The following is a 19,794-nucleotide window of genomic DNA, read 5'->3' as shown; positions in this document are numbered from 1 at the left end:
TCCTGCTTTCCTGCTGGGCAGGGCCGCAGGTGCTACCTGGAAATTCTTCATGGGGCTGCTTCTCTCCCGGGTGTCTATGACCTAATCTGTGGTTCCCTCAGTGTGGCTCCTGAAACAGGTGCCAGGCAGGTCCCACCCAAGTCCCTCCCTATTGCCACTGTGAGGGGCTGGGCACCTGGAGTCAGGCAGGATGATGGCCTGGTGAGGGGGGTCTTGGGGCTGACCTGTTCCTGTCAGAGCACCTGATCCACAGGGACTCAACTCCCAGAGCCCGGCTCTCCTGGCCCTGGTGGATCCTGGACTCGACAAACCCACCATGCAGGGTGGGTTCTCAGCCAGGCTGCCTACCTCTGGCTTCGAAACAGCTAAGGTTTATTCTGCTCGTTGTGAAATCTAGTTCACTTATTGGGCTTAGCACGGTCTCTACAATACTCTCCACCTGAACTCTCTGTGAATGTCCCTTCCCCAGGTCAGCATGGCTGGGCAGTCATGGATTCACAGACGCATGTACCCAGGAGGAGTGGCTGCTAGTGGTTAAGTCCCTCAGGCCCCCCCGTGGGCGGCCGAGAGCTTTCTGCTGGCACACAGGAGGGACTGGGCCGGGCCAGCTGGCCCCTCAGGGGACCTAGGGACTCGGCGGCCATACCCCTGCTTTCTCATTGCTTTGTCCCACTGAGGTGTGGACAGAGACCATGAAAATGTCCCCTCTCTCCAGTCACATGGCATGGCAAAGAGCTCAGTGTCTGCTTTTTGAAGTGGATGTTCAGTAATCCTTAGAACCTCGCGGCCGCTTTTGTTCTGGGACGTCCAGCTACTCATGTAGCCTGGTGTGGTCGTGGTGGGTGTGAGGGCTGACCGGGACAGGACCCGGTCTCCACCATGGTAGGTGATCTGACAGGCCCGCTGGAATTCCACCGGGTATGAGGGCACCAGCTCAGGCCTCAGGTGAGCAGGGCCCTGCTGGAGGGGGCAGAGGAAACCGGCCTGGCTGCCTGCACACTGGACCCCTGGTGCGCTGGTGGTGAGAACTCTTCCTGCTGCTGGCCCTGGCTCCGCCCTCAGCCTGCTGTCCTCATTTCCCCTCAGTGGCCACGGTGCTGCCCTGTTTCCACCAGCGTCACACAGAATTAGCCTGTTGGAACACCTTTCTGGGGGCAGGTGGGCGCTTTCACAAACCACGTGTCTTTTGTAAAAGCCACTCACGGTGTGGCCAGGCAAGGCCCACCAAAGACCAAGCATAGGGCGGGGCTTACTGACCAAGGTCCAGCTGGCTCCACTTATGGGTGTCCAGAGAGTCATGGGCTCCTAGGGGGTGGGGCTTCAAACAGGTCTTCTCCATGTGAGCCGGGCTCCAGGTGAGACCCTCACCCAGGGGAGCTGCCTTTTCTGAGTGGCTTTCTTATCCAGCAAACCTTGGAGGTACCTCAAGCATCGCCGCTCAGCCTGAGCCCCAGAGGGCTTGGGACCTACTGGGCTGAAGGGAGCACATATCCCCGCCCTGGACTTGTCTGGGGTTTATGCGTTTTGTTGTTGGCAGGTACTAGAGGCCTAGGAGGTCACCTGGAAATGGCCGAGCCCAGCCTGTGCCTGGGCAAGCCTGTTGTGTAGACAGAGCCTGCTTCCCCCAGCACCCCCAAATCCCATGAAGGCCTTCTGTAAGTCTGTGTTTCTCACGAGCTTCAAGTGGTGCCCGGACCCATTTTGAATAGAGGGGCCGGTCCTTCACCTCTGGGGTTCCTCCCCATGACGTCACAACCATTCCAGTCAGGAAACTGAGGTCAGAGAGGCCAGAGGCCGGAGGCCTGGCCGAGGTGGGAGTACCTGCCTGGCTCCGAGGCAGCCTCTGCATCCCCTCTCTGCCTCCCTGTTGTCCTGGAGTGCCACAGGACAGCTTGTTTTGTTTTCACCTCCATGGATCAAACATTATGAGTGGGAAAGACAATAAGCTGGCACAGGCCCCCCTCCCAGCTCATCCCCCCCCTCCGTCCTCCCATGCTCGGAGAACAAGGGACAAGGGACAAGGGTGGGATCAGGGCTGTCGTGCTGAGACAGCAGGACACTCCCTGAGGGCGTTTCCGGCTCTCCCAGACAATCCTCCGTTGTTGACCTCCATGCAAAGCAGCTCTGCGGTCACCAGGTATGCAGATTAGGGTGGACTGGGCACTGCTGTGGCAGCACCAGCTCCTGCCACACCATGTCACATCTGCTCTGTAAACAGCTTTCAGCCTCAACTTCAAGAAGTGAAAACCCCCTCCAGTCACCCACTCAGGAAGAGACACCAGGGTGGGTCTAGAAGGGGCGAGAAGACAGACGCCTGGAGAGTCCCATGGATCATGGGGGCAATGACAGGGTTCTAGGGAGTGGGGGTGGGGACAGCCGAGAGGGACAGGGGCTGCCGTGTCTGCGTGGGACATGTCACATGGTACAGATGGTGGCTGCCAGCCTCAGAGCCACCAGGTGCAGCAAGGAGGGAATTTACTGGTTGGCACTTAAAAAAAAAGGAGAAACGAAACCTGTGAGTCTCCCCTGAAGCCAAGTTCCCAGCAGGGTTCAGGATGGAGCCTGGGGTGCTTGTAAGTGAAGGGCACTGCTCGCCCCGCCCCAGACCCAGGCCTCCCGGGAGGCTTAAAATAGCCCTCCCAGGAACCCTCGTTTCCTACCTGCTCCACTTTGCAGACAGCCTCTGACCAGGAGATGGAGTGATGCCCGCATTAGGGCCTGCGTAAGCACCTGAGGAGATAAGTGAGGCTGTGAAAACCTCTTCAGTCCTTTACTGAAGGCGGGAGCCCAGTTCTCAGGCTGGGCTACGGCGAGCCACCCCCAGGGGCTCCTGACTTCTCAGAGTGCAGCTGGGGGCCTGGTGAGGAGGAGGGTAGAGGAGGGGAGGAGGAAGTGGGGGAGGGGGGAGTGCGGGCCTGGATTCCTTCACAGCAGGCTGCGGCTGATGGGCCAGGGCAGTGTGCGGACTTCGGAAGAGATCTGTGGTCTCCTTCTAAGACAGCTTGCATACGTGAGCACACGTGCACACATATGTGTGCACACACGTGCACATGCACGCACACAGCCTCGCCCACCCCACGAAGCCCCAGGTTCAGAGTCCACGTCACCCGCCCTGCTCACTGTCCTCACCTGGGAGACTGGCTTCCCACCTGATGCCTGACTGGGATGGGACTGGCTGGAGGATGTGACTGACCCCACAGTGGGCTCCCCAGCTTGCAGTGCTGCTCTCTGCAGCTGGAAGAGGGAGATCTCTCCTTCACAACAGAGGGGATTCTGCTCGGTAAGCCAGCTGAGGCTTCATGAGGGCTTCCTCCATCTTCCGACCGCTGTCCTCCCTGGAGGATGAAGGCAGCCGAACGGCAAGGACAGGATACGCAGGTGCCTCTGGGGCACCAGGCAGAGCCACCAGCTCTGGGATCCCGTAGCCAGAGCCCCCGCAAACTTTGTCTCTACAGGGTTGTGGGGAGTACGCGTCCGGATGGGTCTATAAGTGGGGGCAAAGGACGCTGTCCCCAGACGGTCTGTGTGTACGTGGGACAGGCTCAGCTGGTGCCCAAACAGGCCACGTGTGTGAGAGCAGGAATTTCCCCACGGTGCTCAGGAATGAGGGCTCCTCCTTGTGGCTGGAGATTCCTGGTCACACAGCCCTGCGCTCACGCAGGATCCCATGGTTGGGCATGTTTCCTTCCGAGCGCCCCTTGCACCTCAGCTCCTGAGTCACCGAGGGCCCCACGCCCCCTTTCTGATCTAGACACACTGATAAGACCCCAAACCGTTTAGAGAAAGGACTCCACCTTCAGATGGGAACAGACCTCGGAGCACGGCAGCACAGCTGCTGGCTGAGGGAAGGCTGACTGGGTTGGGGGGAAATGGGGTCACAGATGAGGTGGGAGCCACGGTTACCTCCGCTGCAGTGGGTCTTACTGTCTAAAATAGGATCTTCAATTTGCTGGCTTACAGGTCTGTGTTGTGTGTGATTTTAGGTTGAGCTTTATCTGTGTATGTCAGAGACTCAGCTTTCAGTTCAGGTAAAGCTTTATCGCTGACTTGGAGCTGTTGGGACCACCCACCACTGGTGCTATATGGCTTTGCAGTGGCTCTGTTTTCAGATAGAAAGTTCTGTTTCTTTGTGGCCATTCCTAATGATGAAAGCTAGCAATCTGGCAGCCTCCTGAACCCCATGGAATGGCGGGTCCTCTATCACCAGTCCTCTGTCCCTGTGTGAGCCACGCCCAGAGCCCAGAGCTGAGGGGGGGGGTGTGCAGAGGGGGGTGTGGGCGGCTGTGGGCAGCCAGCATCTTGGTCCTCGGTTTGTAGATCACTTACTGGGAATGCCCCCTCCCCACCAATAATTCCTGAGGTCCCAGTCCTGACCCCTAAACCCCACAGGCCACTGAGTGGCCTCTCTGAGTGCCCGCTGGCCTTCAGCCTGGCTAGGGCCCCTTCCCTGGGTACACTCCAGCGTCCTGTGGTTTGTGTGTGCACATGTGGATGGTCATGTCTGTATGCACATGAGTTGATGTATTGATGCATGTGTGTGCATGTGTGTACATGCATTGAGGGAAAATTCTAGAGGGGAGCACACCGCCTCATTTCCACAGAGTGGCCTCTGGGCCTGGGAACTTCCAGTAGCGTCACGCCCTCCGTGTATGTCTCCATGTTTCTGCTTCAGCAGCCCATCGAGTTTCGGGGCAGGGGCATGGCACAGCCGTCCTGTCCCAGGGCTCAAGCCTGTCACTTTCCATGCCGTCCACAGCCGTCCCAGTGCTTGCATCCACCGTGTGTGCTGGATGTCGTCTGAGTGACAGCCAGTCTGGGCAGCTCTCTGCTGTGTGAGGACGTGCATGTCTTCCTCTAGGAAGCTTTGACTGTTCTCCTTGGGCCTGTCTTTCTAGCTGTCTTATAGCCCAGCCTGGAGTGCCAGCTCACAGAGGCGGTGGCACTATAAATAAAATGCTGGCACCAGGAACAGGCCCTAGGGAATGGCTGGTGGTTTCTGCTGTCTACCCACAGCTTCCAGATACAGCTGCTGATAGCCTGGCAGTACCAGTTTCCAAAGTAAACAGCCAGCCCTGTGTGTAAATGCCACTCCATGGGTCACGGTTCTGTCAATAAAATGACGGCAAGGACAGTTGTGATACACACACATGGATCTGAAGCCAGACTGTGTGGGCTGAGTCCTCTTTGCCGCTGGCTGACAGTGTGGCCCTGGGCAAATTGCTGACCCCTCTGGGCCCACTTCCCTTACCTGGAAGATGGGCGATGTCCAGGTGTACACGAGTGACACGCACAGAGGGCCTGGGAGTGTGTGATGTCACCGTGAGGACGGTGCTCAGACATAGCTGAAGTGGGGTGCTCCCTGCCCACTGGCATTTACACCCACTGCCCGTCCCTGGGGAAGGCCAGAGAAGAGCCTGGGTGAGGCTTAACTTAGCTAAGAGGGCACAGTCGTCCAGTGCTCAGAGGAGCATGGTGGTGGCCACTTGCCTGATGCCTGCGGCCTTGGTGAGATGGCTGCTCAGGCAGGGCTGAAGAGCAGAGGAAGGTCCTGATGCAAGGATCCGGAGCCCCAGCCTCTGAGGCTCAGTCCACAGGGTGTGGGGGTCACTGTGCCACCTCAGGAGGGGGCCAGGGACAGGCAGGGTCTCCAAATGCAACACTGACTCCTGGACCTGGGTGAGGTCCCACCTGGGCTTCTGCTCCCATTGCTGTTGGCAGGTTCCCAGTTTGTCTGCGAAGACCCCCACCAGGTCTGGTCCCAGAGCTGCTGTGCTCCTGGGGAACAGGCCCTGCCATTTCCGCCCTTCCTCATTACCCACCTCCTCCAAGCTCGGGACTCAGACGAATCTCTTTTTCACACTGAAGGGCTCAGAAACCTAGCAGGGTGTGAGTTTGAGAGAGGAGTCAGGCGGAGCCGTGTGGACAGAGTGCCTGCACAGGGTCCTCTCTCAGGCACTGTCAGCTGCAATGGCAGAACGCACAGCTCAGCCAGCAAGGCAGAGGTGGTGGGATTGGTGCAGTCATGGTGATCCAGAGGCTCGCATGGCCTCTGACCCCGTCCTGCCATCTCTGCTCTGCTGTGAGGTCTCCTTCAGGAGAGGATGTGCCCAACCCCCGGCCAAGCTGTTGGCTAGAGATGTGCTTCCCTGAATGTGTGGGTCCAGGTGGGGCCCTGGATTCGGGGAGGGGGCTGGTCAGGGAGGGTTCAACCCCACCAGACAGGGTACCAGGCAGCCAGAGCCATCCACTGCCCCCAAGGAACTGGGCGGGACTGCAGGCGTATTGCTGAGATACGAATGCAAATTCGCTCACCAGAAATTCTTCTTGCAGAACAAACCGGCCACTGGAATACCGTTTGGCAAATTCCGTTGCTGTCAGTGTCACGCCCTGGGTGGCCATGCCCCAGCACACGATGGGGGACAAGCCCCTTGCCTCGATGCCAAAGCTGGTTTTCTCCAGCCCACCCTTGACCCTGGAGGACGGATGTGGCCTTACCCCCCCCAGCAGGCTGGCGTCTCTGGGCTCGCCCCGGGGCCACCTGCGTCCAGCGGCCCACAGCCCCCTGGACTCCAGCAGCCAGCCTCTGTGTGAGCCACCGGCTGAGAAGCACAGCGCCCGGGCAGCCCGCGAGGTGCGCTACGTGTCGGCAGGGCCACAGAGCATGGAGTGTGGCTGGTGGACCTTCACCCCCAAATGCCTGCAGGCCTTCAACACGCCGTGGGGCTTCCTGCTGTTCCTGAGCGCGGCCTCCTTCCTGCAGGGCATGACGGTGAATGGCTTCACCAACACGGTCATCACCTCCATCGAGCGACGGTTCGACCTGCACAGCTACCAGAGTGGCCTCATCGCCAGCAGCTACGACCTGGCCGCCTGCCTCTGCCTCACCTTCGTCAGCTACTTCGGGGGCAGTGGACACAAGCCCCGCTGGCTGGGCTGGGGCGTGCTGGTCATGGGGGCGGGCTCCTTGGTGTTCGCTTTGCCCCACTTCACCGCCGGCTCCTACCAGGTGGAGCTGGACCAGGGCATTGGGACGTGCCCGTCCAACCACAGTGTGGCGTGTGGGGACAGCACCTCGGGCCTGTCCAGCTACCGGCTGGTCTTCATGCTGGGCCAGTTCCTGCACGGAGTGGGCGCCACGCCGCTCTACACGCTGGGCGTCACCTACCTGGACGAGAACGTCAAGTCCAGCTGCTCACCCGTCTACATCGGTGAGTGGGGCCGGCGGGACGGGGCAGCGTGATACTGGTCGACACTGGCCTGGCCCCGTCTGAGCCCTTATGGGTACTTCCCCGTTGGCCACACATGGACACATGTGGCCCCAGGTGAGGTGGCAAGTGAGCGCTCGCCTGCGTTTGGCCTGAAGCATCTCAGGTGAGGACGGTGGTGCTGGCTGACCTCAGCCCGACCCCCAGGTGCATCCTGAGGGTCCCTGAGTGCATGGAGTAACTAGTCACAAGGCCGCTCCTGCCACGTCAGCCTGGCTGCCCACAGGGGCTCATCCAGAGCCTCCGCCTTCACCCCCAGACCCCCATAGTTACCTGGGGATGAGATTTCCAAAGGCAGCCTCATGCTGCCCGCGTCCCCCGTCCCTCCGGCGAGGCCAGGCGAGGATCTCGCTCAGGGACTGGCTGGTATCCCGGTGGCCCGGCCACACTGTTAGCTGACCTTTAGCTTCCTTCCATCTTGCACTCTGTTCGTCTAAGTCACTCAGCGGTTGCCATCCTGGGACGAAGGGGGCATTGGAGCAACATCGCTCCAGCGAGCAGATGTCCCACCGGCCAGCCTCCCAGGGCCCTTGCCGCACACGCAGCCTGGTTTTTCCGGAGGCTGGGGGGGTTCCATGGTGCCCTCGTCCTGCACAGCAAGGGTCTCCGGACCTTTGCTCTTCCAAGGGCAGAGTTCCAATGGCACCTGCAGCTGGCTCTAAGGGAAATTTTTTAAAATCCCCTTAAGAATTTGACACAAGTCGGATTTCAGATTCAGTGCACAGATGAAAACCCTGATTTAAAGGGGTCTCTCCCCAGTGTGGGGCAGACAGATGCAGATTCTGAGTGTCCCACACAGGGAGCAGGCATGGCAGCCCCCCAACAGCTTTGCTTCCCTTCCAGCCATCTTTTACACAGCGGCCATTCTCGGCCCCGCAGCTGGCTACCTGATCGGAGGCGCCCTGCTGAACATTTACACGGAAATAGGCCGATGGTGAGTGACCTGGGCCCGGTCCTGCCCTCACAGAGAAGTCGCCACGCTATCCAGGCAGGAGGACCCGGGTGCCCACGGAGCGGGATCCCCAGCGGCCGAGGGCCGTGGCCCCAGCAGGAGGACACCCAGAGCTGGCCTTGCTCTGGCAGACCTGCAGGGTCTGTGGTGTCTGACCGCAGCCTAGGGAAGGGGACAGTATGGCCGGATGGCTTGAACTGAGAGTGGATTTTCCTGCTGCCAATGTCAGATTCTTTGGTATGCGTTTTTCCACACTGAGCAATTCCCCAGTTCTCCGTGGACACCAGCTGGTGTCCCAAATTCAATCCAGCATCAGCACAGACCCCACCGGATAAGGGCTCAGTCCCACTGACTGCCCCCACTAAAGATGCCAGCCACAAGTCGTGGGTCCCCAGTGCCAACCCCCGGGGACTTTCACCACCCAGAACCTCTCCGAATCCCTTTTATGGAGGCCTCATTCCATAGGGGTGATTAATTAAATCATTGGACATCAGTGGCCAACAACTTCCCTAGAGGCCCGGCAGTGGGGCTAAAAGTTCCAACTCGCTAATATCACGGTCAGTCTTTCTGGCAGCATTAGAACGGAAGACGCTCCTATCACCCAGGAAATCGCAAGGCATTACAGAGCTCTGTGCCAAGAACTGTGGCAGAGAGAAACCAAATCTGTATTTCTTACTCTGTCGTGTTGTGTTTCTTCCATTTCCTTGGATCTCTTGCTTGTGATACTAGTTTTTGTAAATTTGAGCAGGAGAAAGAGACAGCGATAGAGACAGAGAGGCTGAGAGGGAGGGAAGAAGGAAGGAGGTGTGTCCTCCTGGCCGAGCGGGGCTCGGAGGCGGCCGCTGCTCCACGGGTGTCACCCATCAGGGATGGTTTCCCTAAGGTTTGCTGAGACGCGTGGTGGGCACCGCTAGCTACACCTTGGACTCTCTCTGCGGATGGCCCGTCTCTCATCGAGGTTTCTAATGCTCTGACCTGGTATAAATGCCACCTCTGGCCTCAGGTTGACTAAATTGGGTGTCAAATGTGCACGTTCTGTGCAGAGAGTGCAGGAGGTAGGTGGGGCTTGTGCCCTCACTCTCTACGCGCTTCCCCGGGCCTGCATGGGCCAGCAGGCAGAGGGGCGCCCTGCTCATGTGTCCTGGATGCATATGATTGGGACACTGAGTCCGGGCGCTTGTTCCCACAGGACGGAGCTGACCACCGAGAGCCCGCTGTGGGTCGGCGCCTGGTGGGTGGGCTTCCTGGGTGCTGGTGCTGCCGCCTTGCTCATCGCGGTCCCCATCCTCGGCTACCCACGGCAGCTGCCAGGTGAGTGCACCCGCCCCAAGTGTGCCAAGCCCTCCTCCTCCTCCCTCCCTCCCGGTCATGTGGGACACTGAGGGACACAGGAGAGTCCAGGTCTCATCCAGCGGTGCAGCCGCCGCCCCTGCTCAGGGGCCACAGAAGATGCCATTTCAGCAGGGGGAGGGAAGCACCCCTTTCTTTCCCCTCTGGTCCCAGGTTGTGCCACTGGCTCTGTCCCACCTCCTGTTCCCTGCCAGCCGGCCACCGTGGTGCATGCCCACTGGGTATCTGCTCCGCACCCTCTTCCCGCTGGACATGCGCAGACCCGGGAAGGGCAGGGCCAGGGGTGCACCTTTGGTCCCGGCCTCTCGCCGACACCTCTGTCCTTCCAGGCTCCCAGCGCTACGTGGTCATGAGAGCATCTGAAACACACCAGTTGAAGGACAGCAGCCACACAGTGGCCAGCAACCCTGACTTTGGGAAAACCATCAGAGACTTACCTCTGTAAGGACCTTGGGGGAATGGGTCGCATGCCGTGTGCCTCTTATCTGCGCCTGTGTGTCCTGTAGACCTTTCGGGGGCCCCATACATGCTGAGTCTTGGCCCCAAACTAGGAGCATTCACGTGACCCTCCAGCGCCACAATGTGAACTCACGGCTCCTAAACCCCCTTCATGACCCCCGGTTCCAGGGACATGCGTCTGACCCTCAGACCATTGCCCGAGTTGCCCCTACCCAGTCTCAGCCCCTCGCTCTGACCATTTCATTAGGTGTCACCTGCTCACAGCTCACGGGGCTCCAGGCTGGTGCTGCCCTCCCTGCCTCGGGGTCTCTGAGGACCACGAGGGAGCAGCCCATGCCCGGTGTCCACCCTCTGTGCAGCTTCTTCCCTCCGTTTCCTCCTCCTTGTGGTGGAGGACATGGCCTTGCATTGTTGTCCTCCTTCAGTGTTGGGACAAAAAGAGCCCTGGGCTGCCGGGGTCTCAGAGGGACGTGGGGCCTGGGGCTCCTGGCTGCCCAGTGACCTCTTCACAGGACCGGGCCTTCCATGGGGCTCTCCCTCCCTGTCTAGTCCTCGGCGCCACGGAGTGTCCACCGGTCCCTGCGGCACCCTGAGCCGGCCAATGGCAGCGTCTAACCCTAACCCAGTAGGACCCTGTTTTTGAGTTGGGGACGTTTGAACACAGACACACACAGGGATAATGCCCTATGAAGATGGGGGCAGAGACCGGACTGGAGCATCTGCAAGCCAGGGACACCACAGATCGCCAGCAGAGCCCTGGAACCCAGGGAACAGGTCTGGAGCCGGGTCAGGAAGTTTATGCCCAGGCTTCGTTCCCCAAACCAGTTGCTGGTAGTAAAAAAAAAAAACTCCCGGAACACGTGTCCTCTGTTAAGGTCATGACTAGTTCTCTGAGAAAATTCAACAGAATTTCAGACAAGCGACCTGCAGGCTGAGAAGAAGAAATGAGGAAGTTTGCATGTTCCTGGGGAGAGTCACCTCCCTGTGTAGCCAAGGCCCCAACGCCTGGGCAGGTCTGGGCAGGGCCAGGAAGGGACCGGCCGCACCCAGGGCTCCTGTCTTGACAGACACGCACACAGGACCCGAGAGCTGTGCCGGCCAGAGAAGATGCTGGGGAGTTCCATTGCCCCAGCCCCGCAGCCACACCCACTCGTATTTCCTCCACAGCCGTCTTCTGTCCTTCATGGGCGTGGGACCCAAGGAGTTGACCTGAAGAAGCCTTTCCAGCACTCGAGTTAGAAAGTCAGTTTTTCAGGACTCGAGTCCCCCATTGGAATCAGAATGGGGAGCGAGGCCTTGTGAGCCCCTCTCCGAAGTTAACCAGAAAGAGTCCCCTGTCTGAAAAGAGGAGGGGGCGTGTCCCTCGCTAGTCACCTCCCGCCAGGCCTCCTGCTCTGAGGGACCGGCTCAGAGGCACCTCCTCCTTCTTAGAATCCAATTTATTGTTGGCCTGTGTCCTCAAAATGAGGAGCTTTGAGTGTCATGGTGTTCGAAGTTGCCTTGACAAGTGCTGAGAGGTCCAGCACTAATCTCTGACCTAAGCGGGGGCACTTCTGGTGTGAGGGTGACGGATGGGTCTGTGGAAGCCGGATCTCCAGGGAGGTGGCCAACGAGGACAGGTACAGCAACTGCTTCCCTTTGTAACAGCCCTCAGCTGCCACGCTGGCGACACCGAGACTGTAAGCGCAGCAGACCCACGTCAGAGCTGCTCCGACCGTCTCCAGACGATAGTCATTTATTATGGGATCTGCTATGTTGGTGCTCAGAGCGAGACTGTCCTGTACCCAACCCACGTCCCTCACCACTTCTGGGGACGGGGACATAACCCCATCAGCAAATACCTGCGCTGGGCCTGGCACCTAACACCTGGTGGCTGAGAGGGATTCGGACAGAGTAAAGCCGTGTGTGTGCTGGGCGCCTGGCTGCCCTCGGAGGCCAAGCCTCTTATTTCCAGACCCCCAGGGGCCGTGACTTCTGTGTTTCCCACTTTGAGCTCTGCCTCCTGCATTGTCAGGAGGGCTTTGTCGGTTTTGTGTCACACATGACATTTTCGTACTCTCTGAGCGTCTTCCACGTTTAAACAGCGTGCTCAGGCAAAAGCACGGCTCCAACCCCTAACAGGGCAGGACCCCAGGCTCCCCGAGTGACTGGCCCTCAAGAGCCTTTGTGCTCATGCCACAAGCTGACTGTGGCCTGGGGCCGAGCCTCGCTCTCTGTGACACTGATGGAGCAGTGCCAAGGCCACCTCCCCAGCGAAGCTGCAGGGTGTGACGTGGACACCTCCAGGCTCACAGCCCACATCCAGCCCTCCCGAAAACCATTCTGCCGAGTCGGCCATCTCCTCTAGTGAACACCCTTTCCCCTTTCCCAGGGGCCTGTCCAGTCTGGGACTTGGTGACAGCTGTCCCCAGAGGTGATTAAACAGTGTCACTGGTCACTCAAGGTCTCTCGTCGTGCTGAAGCCAAAACTCTGGACAAGGTGGTTTTTCCATAATCAGTGACAGCAGTTTTTACAACAAGCCACACAGCCTCAGAATCCTGGTGCCAGTTTTTTACCTGCCACGGCCCAGCCTTGCACACCCTCTTGGTTTCTGTGGAATGAATGTGGGGTGTCCCCCTCTCAGCTCAATGGCACCCCACTCAGCTCTTCTCTCAGAACCGGGGCTCCTTATACTCAGGTGGGAGGGGCGGTGGCCTCAGGCACTGCGGCTCGCTCAGGCCCTGGCTCTGACCCACTCTGACCCTCTGTCTCCTCTCTGGTCTCCTCCCCTCCATCCAGCTCCATCTGGCTCCTCCTGAAGAATCCCACCTTCGTCCTGCTCTGCCTGGCTGGGGCCACCGAGGCCACCCTCATTGCCGGCATGTCTACCTTTGGCCCCAAGTTCCTCGAGTCCCAGTTCAGCCTGAGTGCCTCAGAAGCGGCCACCTTGTTTGGTAAGAAAACTCCCGAGCCTGGGGGTCCTCTCTTCTTGTTAGTTCTCAGGCGAGAGTGGGTCCTTGAGGGTGTCTTCTGGAAAGGCCTAGGCAGCACTGCTCCACGTGTGGTCCAGCCCAGGCGGGAGAGCGAATGTCGGCTTGTATACAAATGATGTCACTTACGGACCTGATTGTGTTATAAGAGCGGGCTGTCTTTTTCCTGCATGGCGTGCTGACCGGTCTCTCTGAGGATCCTCCGAGTGGGACCCCGCTCTAGCTTGGGGGGTGAGCCGGGGGTGGGCTCCAACTCGCCTGTGCCACCGGCTCACCACCGAGGGCCTCGGCCTGCGTCACCCCTGGCTTACTGCAGGAAGGGTTTGGGTGGCAGCACCCCAGTGGACACTCAGACCCTTCGGCCTGGCCGTCGCTGTGGGCCAGGGTCTCTCGGGACCGTGAGGCTGGAGGCCCTGGACCTGCCTGGCTGCAGGCATTCTGTGGCGAGGAGGTTGGCCCTCCCAGAAGAGTGAGGGCCCTCTCAGACCCCTCCATCTGCCACTGCTCACAGGGCAGCCATAGCCTCGCCGAGAACATGCCTGGCAAGAGGTGGGGGCGTCGTCACAGGGCAGGGGGTCAATGCCATGTGTGGAAGCTGGGGTGTGTCTGAGCAGCACGCAGGCCAATCCAGCTGTGCCCCCCACTCAGGGCTCCATTTCCTGCACAGGAGACCCCACCCCCCCTCTCTGACTAATGGCCCTGGACACCCATCCTTGCCTGGCCTCTCAGCTGACGCCACATGCCCAGAACCCCACCCACAACAACTGCCTCCCCTTCCTTACGGCAGCCCCTTCTCCCTGCAGCAATGCCCCCCTCCTGGAACAGCCACATCCCCTGGATTCCCCCTCTTCTGCCCCCAGAGCTGGCTTTGGTCACTGCTGGGGAGATGGCCCCACTGCCCCTTGGAGCCCCACTCCCATCCTGGAATCCCTATGCCAACTAATCTCAATTTCATAGTGAAATGGCCATGGCTGTAGGCTTCAGGTGTCCCCCACAGCTGGGCCGGGCAGAGGCTGTGGGCCGGGCAAGGGGCCGCGACCTCTGCTCCTCCGGGCCCTGCCCTGGCCCTGGGCCAAGTCTCCGCCGCAGCAGAGTGATGGCTGAGAGCTCCGGTCAGGGCCTCGGGCAGCGACGGGGGTCGGCTTCCCCTCTGTAAAGTGGGGATCGTAAGACATGATGGGTTAAGGACACTTCTGAGCCCCGCCCTCTCCCACAGGGTACTTGGTGGTACCGGCGGGCGGCGGCGGCACCTTCCTGGGTGGCTTTTTTGTGAACAAGTTTAAGCTCCGTGGCTCGGGCATCATCAAGTTCTGCCTGCTCTGCACCCTGACCAGCCTGCTGGCCACCTTGGTCTTCTTCACACACTGCCCCAACGTGCCCATGGCGGGTGTGACAGCCAGCTACAGCGGGAGGTAAGGCCCCAACACACCTGTCGGGCACAGTGGTCCGTGGGGGTCGGGGAGGCCACTGTTTGCAGCAAGGACAGTACCCTCAGTGGGGCGCACATCACACCAATTAACAGTCACTCATAAAGGGCCCCTGGGCTGTGGCCCGGCTCTGAGCCTCAGTTTTCCACCTGTAAAATGGGATAATAATAGCCCAGCCTGTGTCTATGTGTTGACCTGGAAAGTGGCTAAGGATCAGCCCCATGTGTCACCGTGTCCTGGGAATGTGAGAGGAACAGCCCGTCAGGCGTTCATTTGGAATAATCTGAAATTGAAGCAGGGGACCTGCCCCAGGGCCCAGCAAGTCCTCTCCCGGGAATTCCTGGTGGAGGTGATGGCGAGACTGCAGAGCAGAGGTCGTGGTAACTGTCAGGGAACCATGGTCGGGAGAATCTAGGTCGGCGGAGAGTGGGCTGGCTGAACGGCCAGCGTCCCCACGCGCAGGGCTCTGCCACCACCAAAGGGAGGACTGTGGTTCTTGGCCACCTCCAAGACACAGTGTTGAGCAGGGAAAAGGAGCAGGGCAGTGCGTACAGTGTGGTTGGTCTGAGTAAAAAGAGAAAGCGTGTGTGTCTGTGATCACTGACGTGTGCACGGATCAGCGATCTGCACACGTGTGGCCGGGGCCCGTGTCGTGCAGGACTTCTTGTCTCTCATTCTGAGCCGTGTGGATCCATTGCCTGTCCAAAAAACAAGCCAGCTGGGGTGTGCATTGCACATGTGGTTGGAAAGCAGCGTGGGGCTGGGTTTGCTCTGCTGTGAGAATTCCCAAGGATCCTGGGGGCAAGAGGCAACACATGAAGCTCCATTCCATGTAAACCCACAGACCTGGGCCAGTGGGGACGAGACCCAGGCTGTCCCTGTGTCCATGGGCGCCCCACCTGGCTCTGGCCTGCGCCCCACCGCCCGAATCTTCCCTTCTGCAGCCTCCTGCCCGAGGGCCACCTGGACCTGACTGCCCCCTGCAACGTCGCCTGTGGCTGCCGGCCAGAACACTACAGCCCCGTGTGCGGCTCCGATGACCTCGTGTACTACTCACCCTGCCACGCGGGGTGCTCTGAGGCGGCCGTGGCTGGCCCGGGCGGCCAGAAGGTGAGTGCGGCCGCTGCCCACGTCCCGGCCATTGCGCCCCGGACCCTGGGAGGGCCCCTGCTTCTTCCTCCTGTAATCGGCACTGTTGTTGCGGTCCTCAGGTGTACCGAGACTGTAGCTGTGTCCCTCAGAATTTTTCCTCTGGTTTTGGCAGTGCTACTGCAGGGAAATGCACTTCAACTTGTCAAAGAAAGCCCCTCCTTCTGGTTTTCATATTCGTTGTAATTATCTTTACATTCCTCAGCAGCATTCCTGCGCTAACGGCGACTTTACGGTAAGCCTCGGGCCTGGGTTTCACTGTGGTCCAGAACCTTCCCTTGCAGCGTGCTAAGGTGGAGTTCTGCAGTTCCTGCGGGGTGCCTGCCGGCCCCCGGCAGCAGTGGCAGGAAAGAACCATGCCTCTGTGAGGTGCTTTCCACCTGGGGAGGCGGTGACGCAGCCTGGGGCTCATCAGGGCCTGTGGCTTGGGGGTGTGACTTGGCGAGCAGCCACACTTCCCTGGGCGTGACGCTGTGTTTCCCCATTTCAGGTGCGTCTGTGACCAGCAGAGATCCTTCGCGCTGGGAATCCAGTGGATTGTGGTTAGAACTCTAGGTACTGTGCTGTGTGAGGAGTCCTGTACAGTTGTGCACTGCGTTCGCTGCACAGGGGCACCGCCAAGCCGGTGCGCATCCCTGCACAAGGGAGGCTGTGCCCACCTGGGCAAGGAGGCCATTCCCTAACAGTCCACTAGAGGGACCTGTGGCCGGTTCTTTGCCCAGAGGGTGCCTTTTCCTCATTAACACAAAGGCCCTATGGGAGTCAGAGGTCATGGGGAATCACCCGGCCAGATGCCAAGTCCCCAGAGAAGGCACATTTAAGACCCCCTGCACCCTCAGACAACACCAATGGCCGAGATCACCTTTCTGAGAGCCTGGGCATTCCGGGTCTCTGGCACTGCCCACCACACCCTTCTGCCCTGGGTGCTGGGGTTCTGAGTGGGCTTCTCTCTGCAGGTGGCATCCCGGGGCCCATCGCCTTTGGCTGGGTGATCGACAAGGCGTGCCTGCTCTGGCAGGACCAGTGCGGCCGGCAAGGCTCCTGCTTCGTGTACCAGAACACTGCCATGAGCTGGTACATGCTCATCGCCGGGCTGGTGTATAAGGTGAGTGGAAGGGGTCTGGGGTCTCCTTCCACTGTTTGGGGGTCTGGACACTCCACCAGGACCTTCCAACAGTTAAGTCCCCCAATCCCAGGGGCCAAAGGCACCACTCCTGCTGCCTCGTGTGCAGAAGTGGTGTCCTTCCATGTTTAGAGCTGTTGTTGGGACCCTGGTGATGTGATGACAGCAGAGGGGGCAGGAGGAGAGCAGGCCAGGGTCATGAGTACCTACAGCTCACAGCTCCGGGTGTGGGGAGCAGCCCCTCCCCTGCCTTCCAGCCTGGTGCTTTGCCCAGTGGCTCTGGGCAGCTAAGGTTTTGGAGAAATAACACCCAGTCCCCTGCATAAAGCAGCCTGGCAGCCCCGCACACGTTGGGCCAGGTCAGCATGAGGCGTCTGTGAACAACAGAACTCTAACGTGCCTTGGGCACCGTCCCGTTTCTATCCTGAGCCTCTGTTTCAAGCTGTGTAGAGAAACTTCCAGTGTAACTCTTGGCAGATGCCCCTGGGGTGAGGCACAGAATTTGTTTTGAATTCTGTCCCCCCACTGGAGGAGAAGGCACAACACCTTCCAAATAAAATGAAATCCTAGGGCCAGAGTGTCTCCACTTTCTTCCTTGGGCGGAGGGTGGACTCAGGAATGGCCCCCTGGCAGGAGCCTTTTCATGAGGGGCCTCAGAGATAGGAGTCTCAGCTGAGCCGGGTTTATCTCCCTGCACATTAGGTAAAAATAGCCGAGTGTGACAAGGGATTGTGAGGCTCTGCAGAGCAGCACTGGGTCAGTTTTAAAGAGGCAGGCCCTTCCCGGGGAGCTGGCCCTTGCTTTTCCTGTTTTGTTGCATGGCCCCTGCCCAAAGCAGCAGGCTGGTGCCGGGGTGTCTGCCTGCCCAGGGAATCACCTGCGACCTCGGCACAGCTAACCGAAACCACAGTGGTTAGGATGGGCTTGTACAGCGTGGGCTAATCCCAGCAGGGGGGCAGACAGGTGCACCCCTGAATACGGTCCCAGGAATTTGATCACTTTGCAGAGTGGAGATAGTCTCACCCATTAATGCAGCTTCAGGCCCGTCAGCCTCAAGATGCTCTAGGGAGCACGGTGGGTGTTTCTGCTAACACCAGCATTTACATGTTAAATGTGTGCACATGTGTACAGAGGCCAGCACACGTGCTCCCACAGTCCTTTGCAAGCCCGTACATGATCCCTGTCAGGACCAGTAACGCCAGAGCGATGGTGCTGATCCCTCTGAGCTAGGTTCCCGGGGCCACTGTGACAAAGCACTACAAATCAGGTGGCATAAAACCAAGAATTTATTTTCTTAGTTCTGGAGGCAGGCGTCTCAGATCAAGCTGTCACAGGGTTGGTTCCTTCTGGGAGGGACCCTGAGGGAGGACCCATCCCAGGCGTCTCCCCCTTGACACATCGCCCCATCTCTGCCGCCATGTTCCTGTGGCCTCCCCCCGTACGTATTTGTGTCAAATCGGTCTCTTTTTCCTTGTAAGGACACCAGCCATGGGATTGGGGGCCCACCCTAGCCCAGTGATCTCATCTCGAGATCCTTAACTTAGTCTTATCTACAAAGACCCGACTTCCAAGTAAAGGTCCCGTTCACAGGTTCTAGGGGTCAGGACTTGGACATGTCTTTTAGGGGAACACTGTTGATCCCACAACAAGTCTCCCCTTCCAGTGCCTCTGGTTTTAGTCAAAAGGCTGATTTCCATTCCCTCATGAACAGTATCGGTGCCCAGGCTGGGGCCTGACTAAGCAGGAAAGGCGGGTCTTCTCGCCACAGCAGGCGTCCTCAGGACCTCAAGAGGAGCCCAGGTCAGATGGGGGCTCAGAACTGCGAGTGTTGGGGCCCCCGGGTGGGCAGCTCCGGTGGTCCAGGAGCTCCATCCAGCAGCTCCTTTCTCCCCAGGTGCTGGGTTTCCTTTTCTTTGCCATTGCCTGCTTCCTGTACAAGCACCCCTCAGGGTCTTCCCACGGCCTGGAAGCTTCTCTGCCCAGCCAGTCCTCGGCTTCCGACAACCCCACAGACCTCCAGGATGCCTCCTCAGCCCTCCAGCTCCAGAGTGACGTCTGATGGCCCACCTGCCACTCCAGGGCTGGGCCAAAACACCATCCAATTTCTCCCCAGAAGGGCTGAGCCCTCACCAACGGCTCGCCCAGCACTGAGGACCCTTTGAAAATCTCCATTGAATTCTGGGGAGCCCAAACCAGGGGTCACACATGTCTGAGCCTCAAAGGCAGCAAGGAGAAAGAATGCAAGACACATCCAAAATGCACACGGCAGGGAGCGGGCTGACCGACTGGTTCAGAAGGAGCAGGGCCAGCAGTGCCCACCCTGCCACTGGACCCCTTCCCTGAGGGACATGGCGCTGCCTCCCTCCCCTCCCCTGCCTTCCCTTCCCCTCCCTTTTCCCAGCCATTTCACACTCTGTGGCTTTTCCCCAGTGGACGTAGCCAAACAGCGTTGATGGAACTCAGGAGCCCTGGACACATCGGCCGAGCTTTTAAAAACCTGCGCAGTCTTGACTTAACTCCGCTGGTAGCTATAAAATGTGCACAGACCGAGCTGAGATGCATCCCATGTCCCTCAATTCTTTGTAAATGGCTGCTGTGGGAGGCTGGTGGTGCCACAGTTTATCCGTTGTGCTATGAGGTTGGTGCACACCGGGCTTGCACACGTTCTCACTGATTGTGCAGACACTGGTGGTGCCACTCGGTGGAAAGTACAGAGCACTGTCGCCCACCGTGGGGCGCTGGTGTCCCGGTGGTGCCTCTGACGGAGCCCACAGCTTTGCAGCTGCGGCCCTTGACTTCCTGTGTTTGTCCTGATGGAGGGGAAGCTGGCGTGAGACCATTTCCTGTGATCCACATGGAGCCTTCAAAACCTGCTGTCACCGCCTGTCCTGGCATGGGAGCAACTTGCATAAGCGTATCTTTATGGACCCATATTTTGCATAAATACTTATTTATAGAACTTGTTTTCTACCTGATCGTGTGGTGGGCAGAGGGCACATGCAGCAGGCACCTGGAGGGCATCGTCGGCTTCTCTGGGATGTTTGCCCCTGGATGTCCTCAGTTAAAATTGTGTGTAAATATATTTTAATATTTAAAGCA

The 19,794-nt window shown here is 59.1% G+C and overlaps 1 protein-coding gene across 1 annotated transcript in view; it reads left to right on the top strand.

The window, feature by feature from the left end:
* SLCO4A1 (solute carrier organic anion transporter family member 4A1) overlaps positions 1-19,794 on the top strand; it is a 21,695-nt gene extending 1,901 nt beyond the window's left edge. The window contains exons 2-12 of the mRNA XM_019753441.3: positions 6,331-7,208; positions 8,109-8,199; positions 9,407-9,528; positions 9,897-10,008; positions 12,806-12,960; positions 14,213-14,408; positions 15,368-15,533; positions 15,635-15,807; positions 16,063-16,127; positions 16,529-16,677; positions 18,590-19,794. Coding sequence (XP_019609000.3) covers positions 6,398-7,208; positions 8,109-8,199; positions 9,407-9,528; positions 9,897-10,008; positions 12,806-12,960; positions 14,213-14,408; positions 15,368-15,533; positions 15,635-15,807; positions 16,063-16,127; positions 16,529-16,677; positions 18,590-18,754 — 2,205 coding nt within the window. The 5' untranslated portion in view covers positions 6,331-6,397 and the 3' untranslated portion in view covers positions 18,755-19,794. The remainder of the gene's footprint in view (positions 1-6,330; positions 7,209-8,108; positions 8,200-9,406; positions 9,529-9,896; positions 10,009-12,805; positions 12,961-14,212; positions 14,409-15,367; positions 15,534-15,634; positions 15,808-16,062; positions 16,128-16,528; positions 16,678-18,589) is intronic.

This window comes from Rhinolophus sinicus, chromosome 13 (genome assembly GCF_057876585.1).
Source record: "Rhinolophus sinicus isolate RSI-liver-muscle chromosome 13, RSI-T2T, whole genome shotgun sequence".
NCBI classification, from domain to species: domain Eukaryota; kingdom Metazoa; phylum Chordata; class Mammalia; order Chiroptera; family Rhinolophidae; genus Rhinolophus; species Rhinolophus sinicus.
The sequence above is the reverse complement of the archived record's forward strand: the minus strand, read 5'-3'. Positions and strand labels throughout refer to the sequence as shown.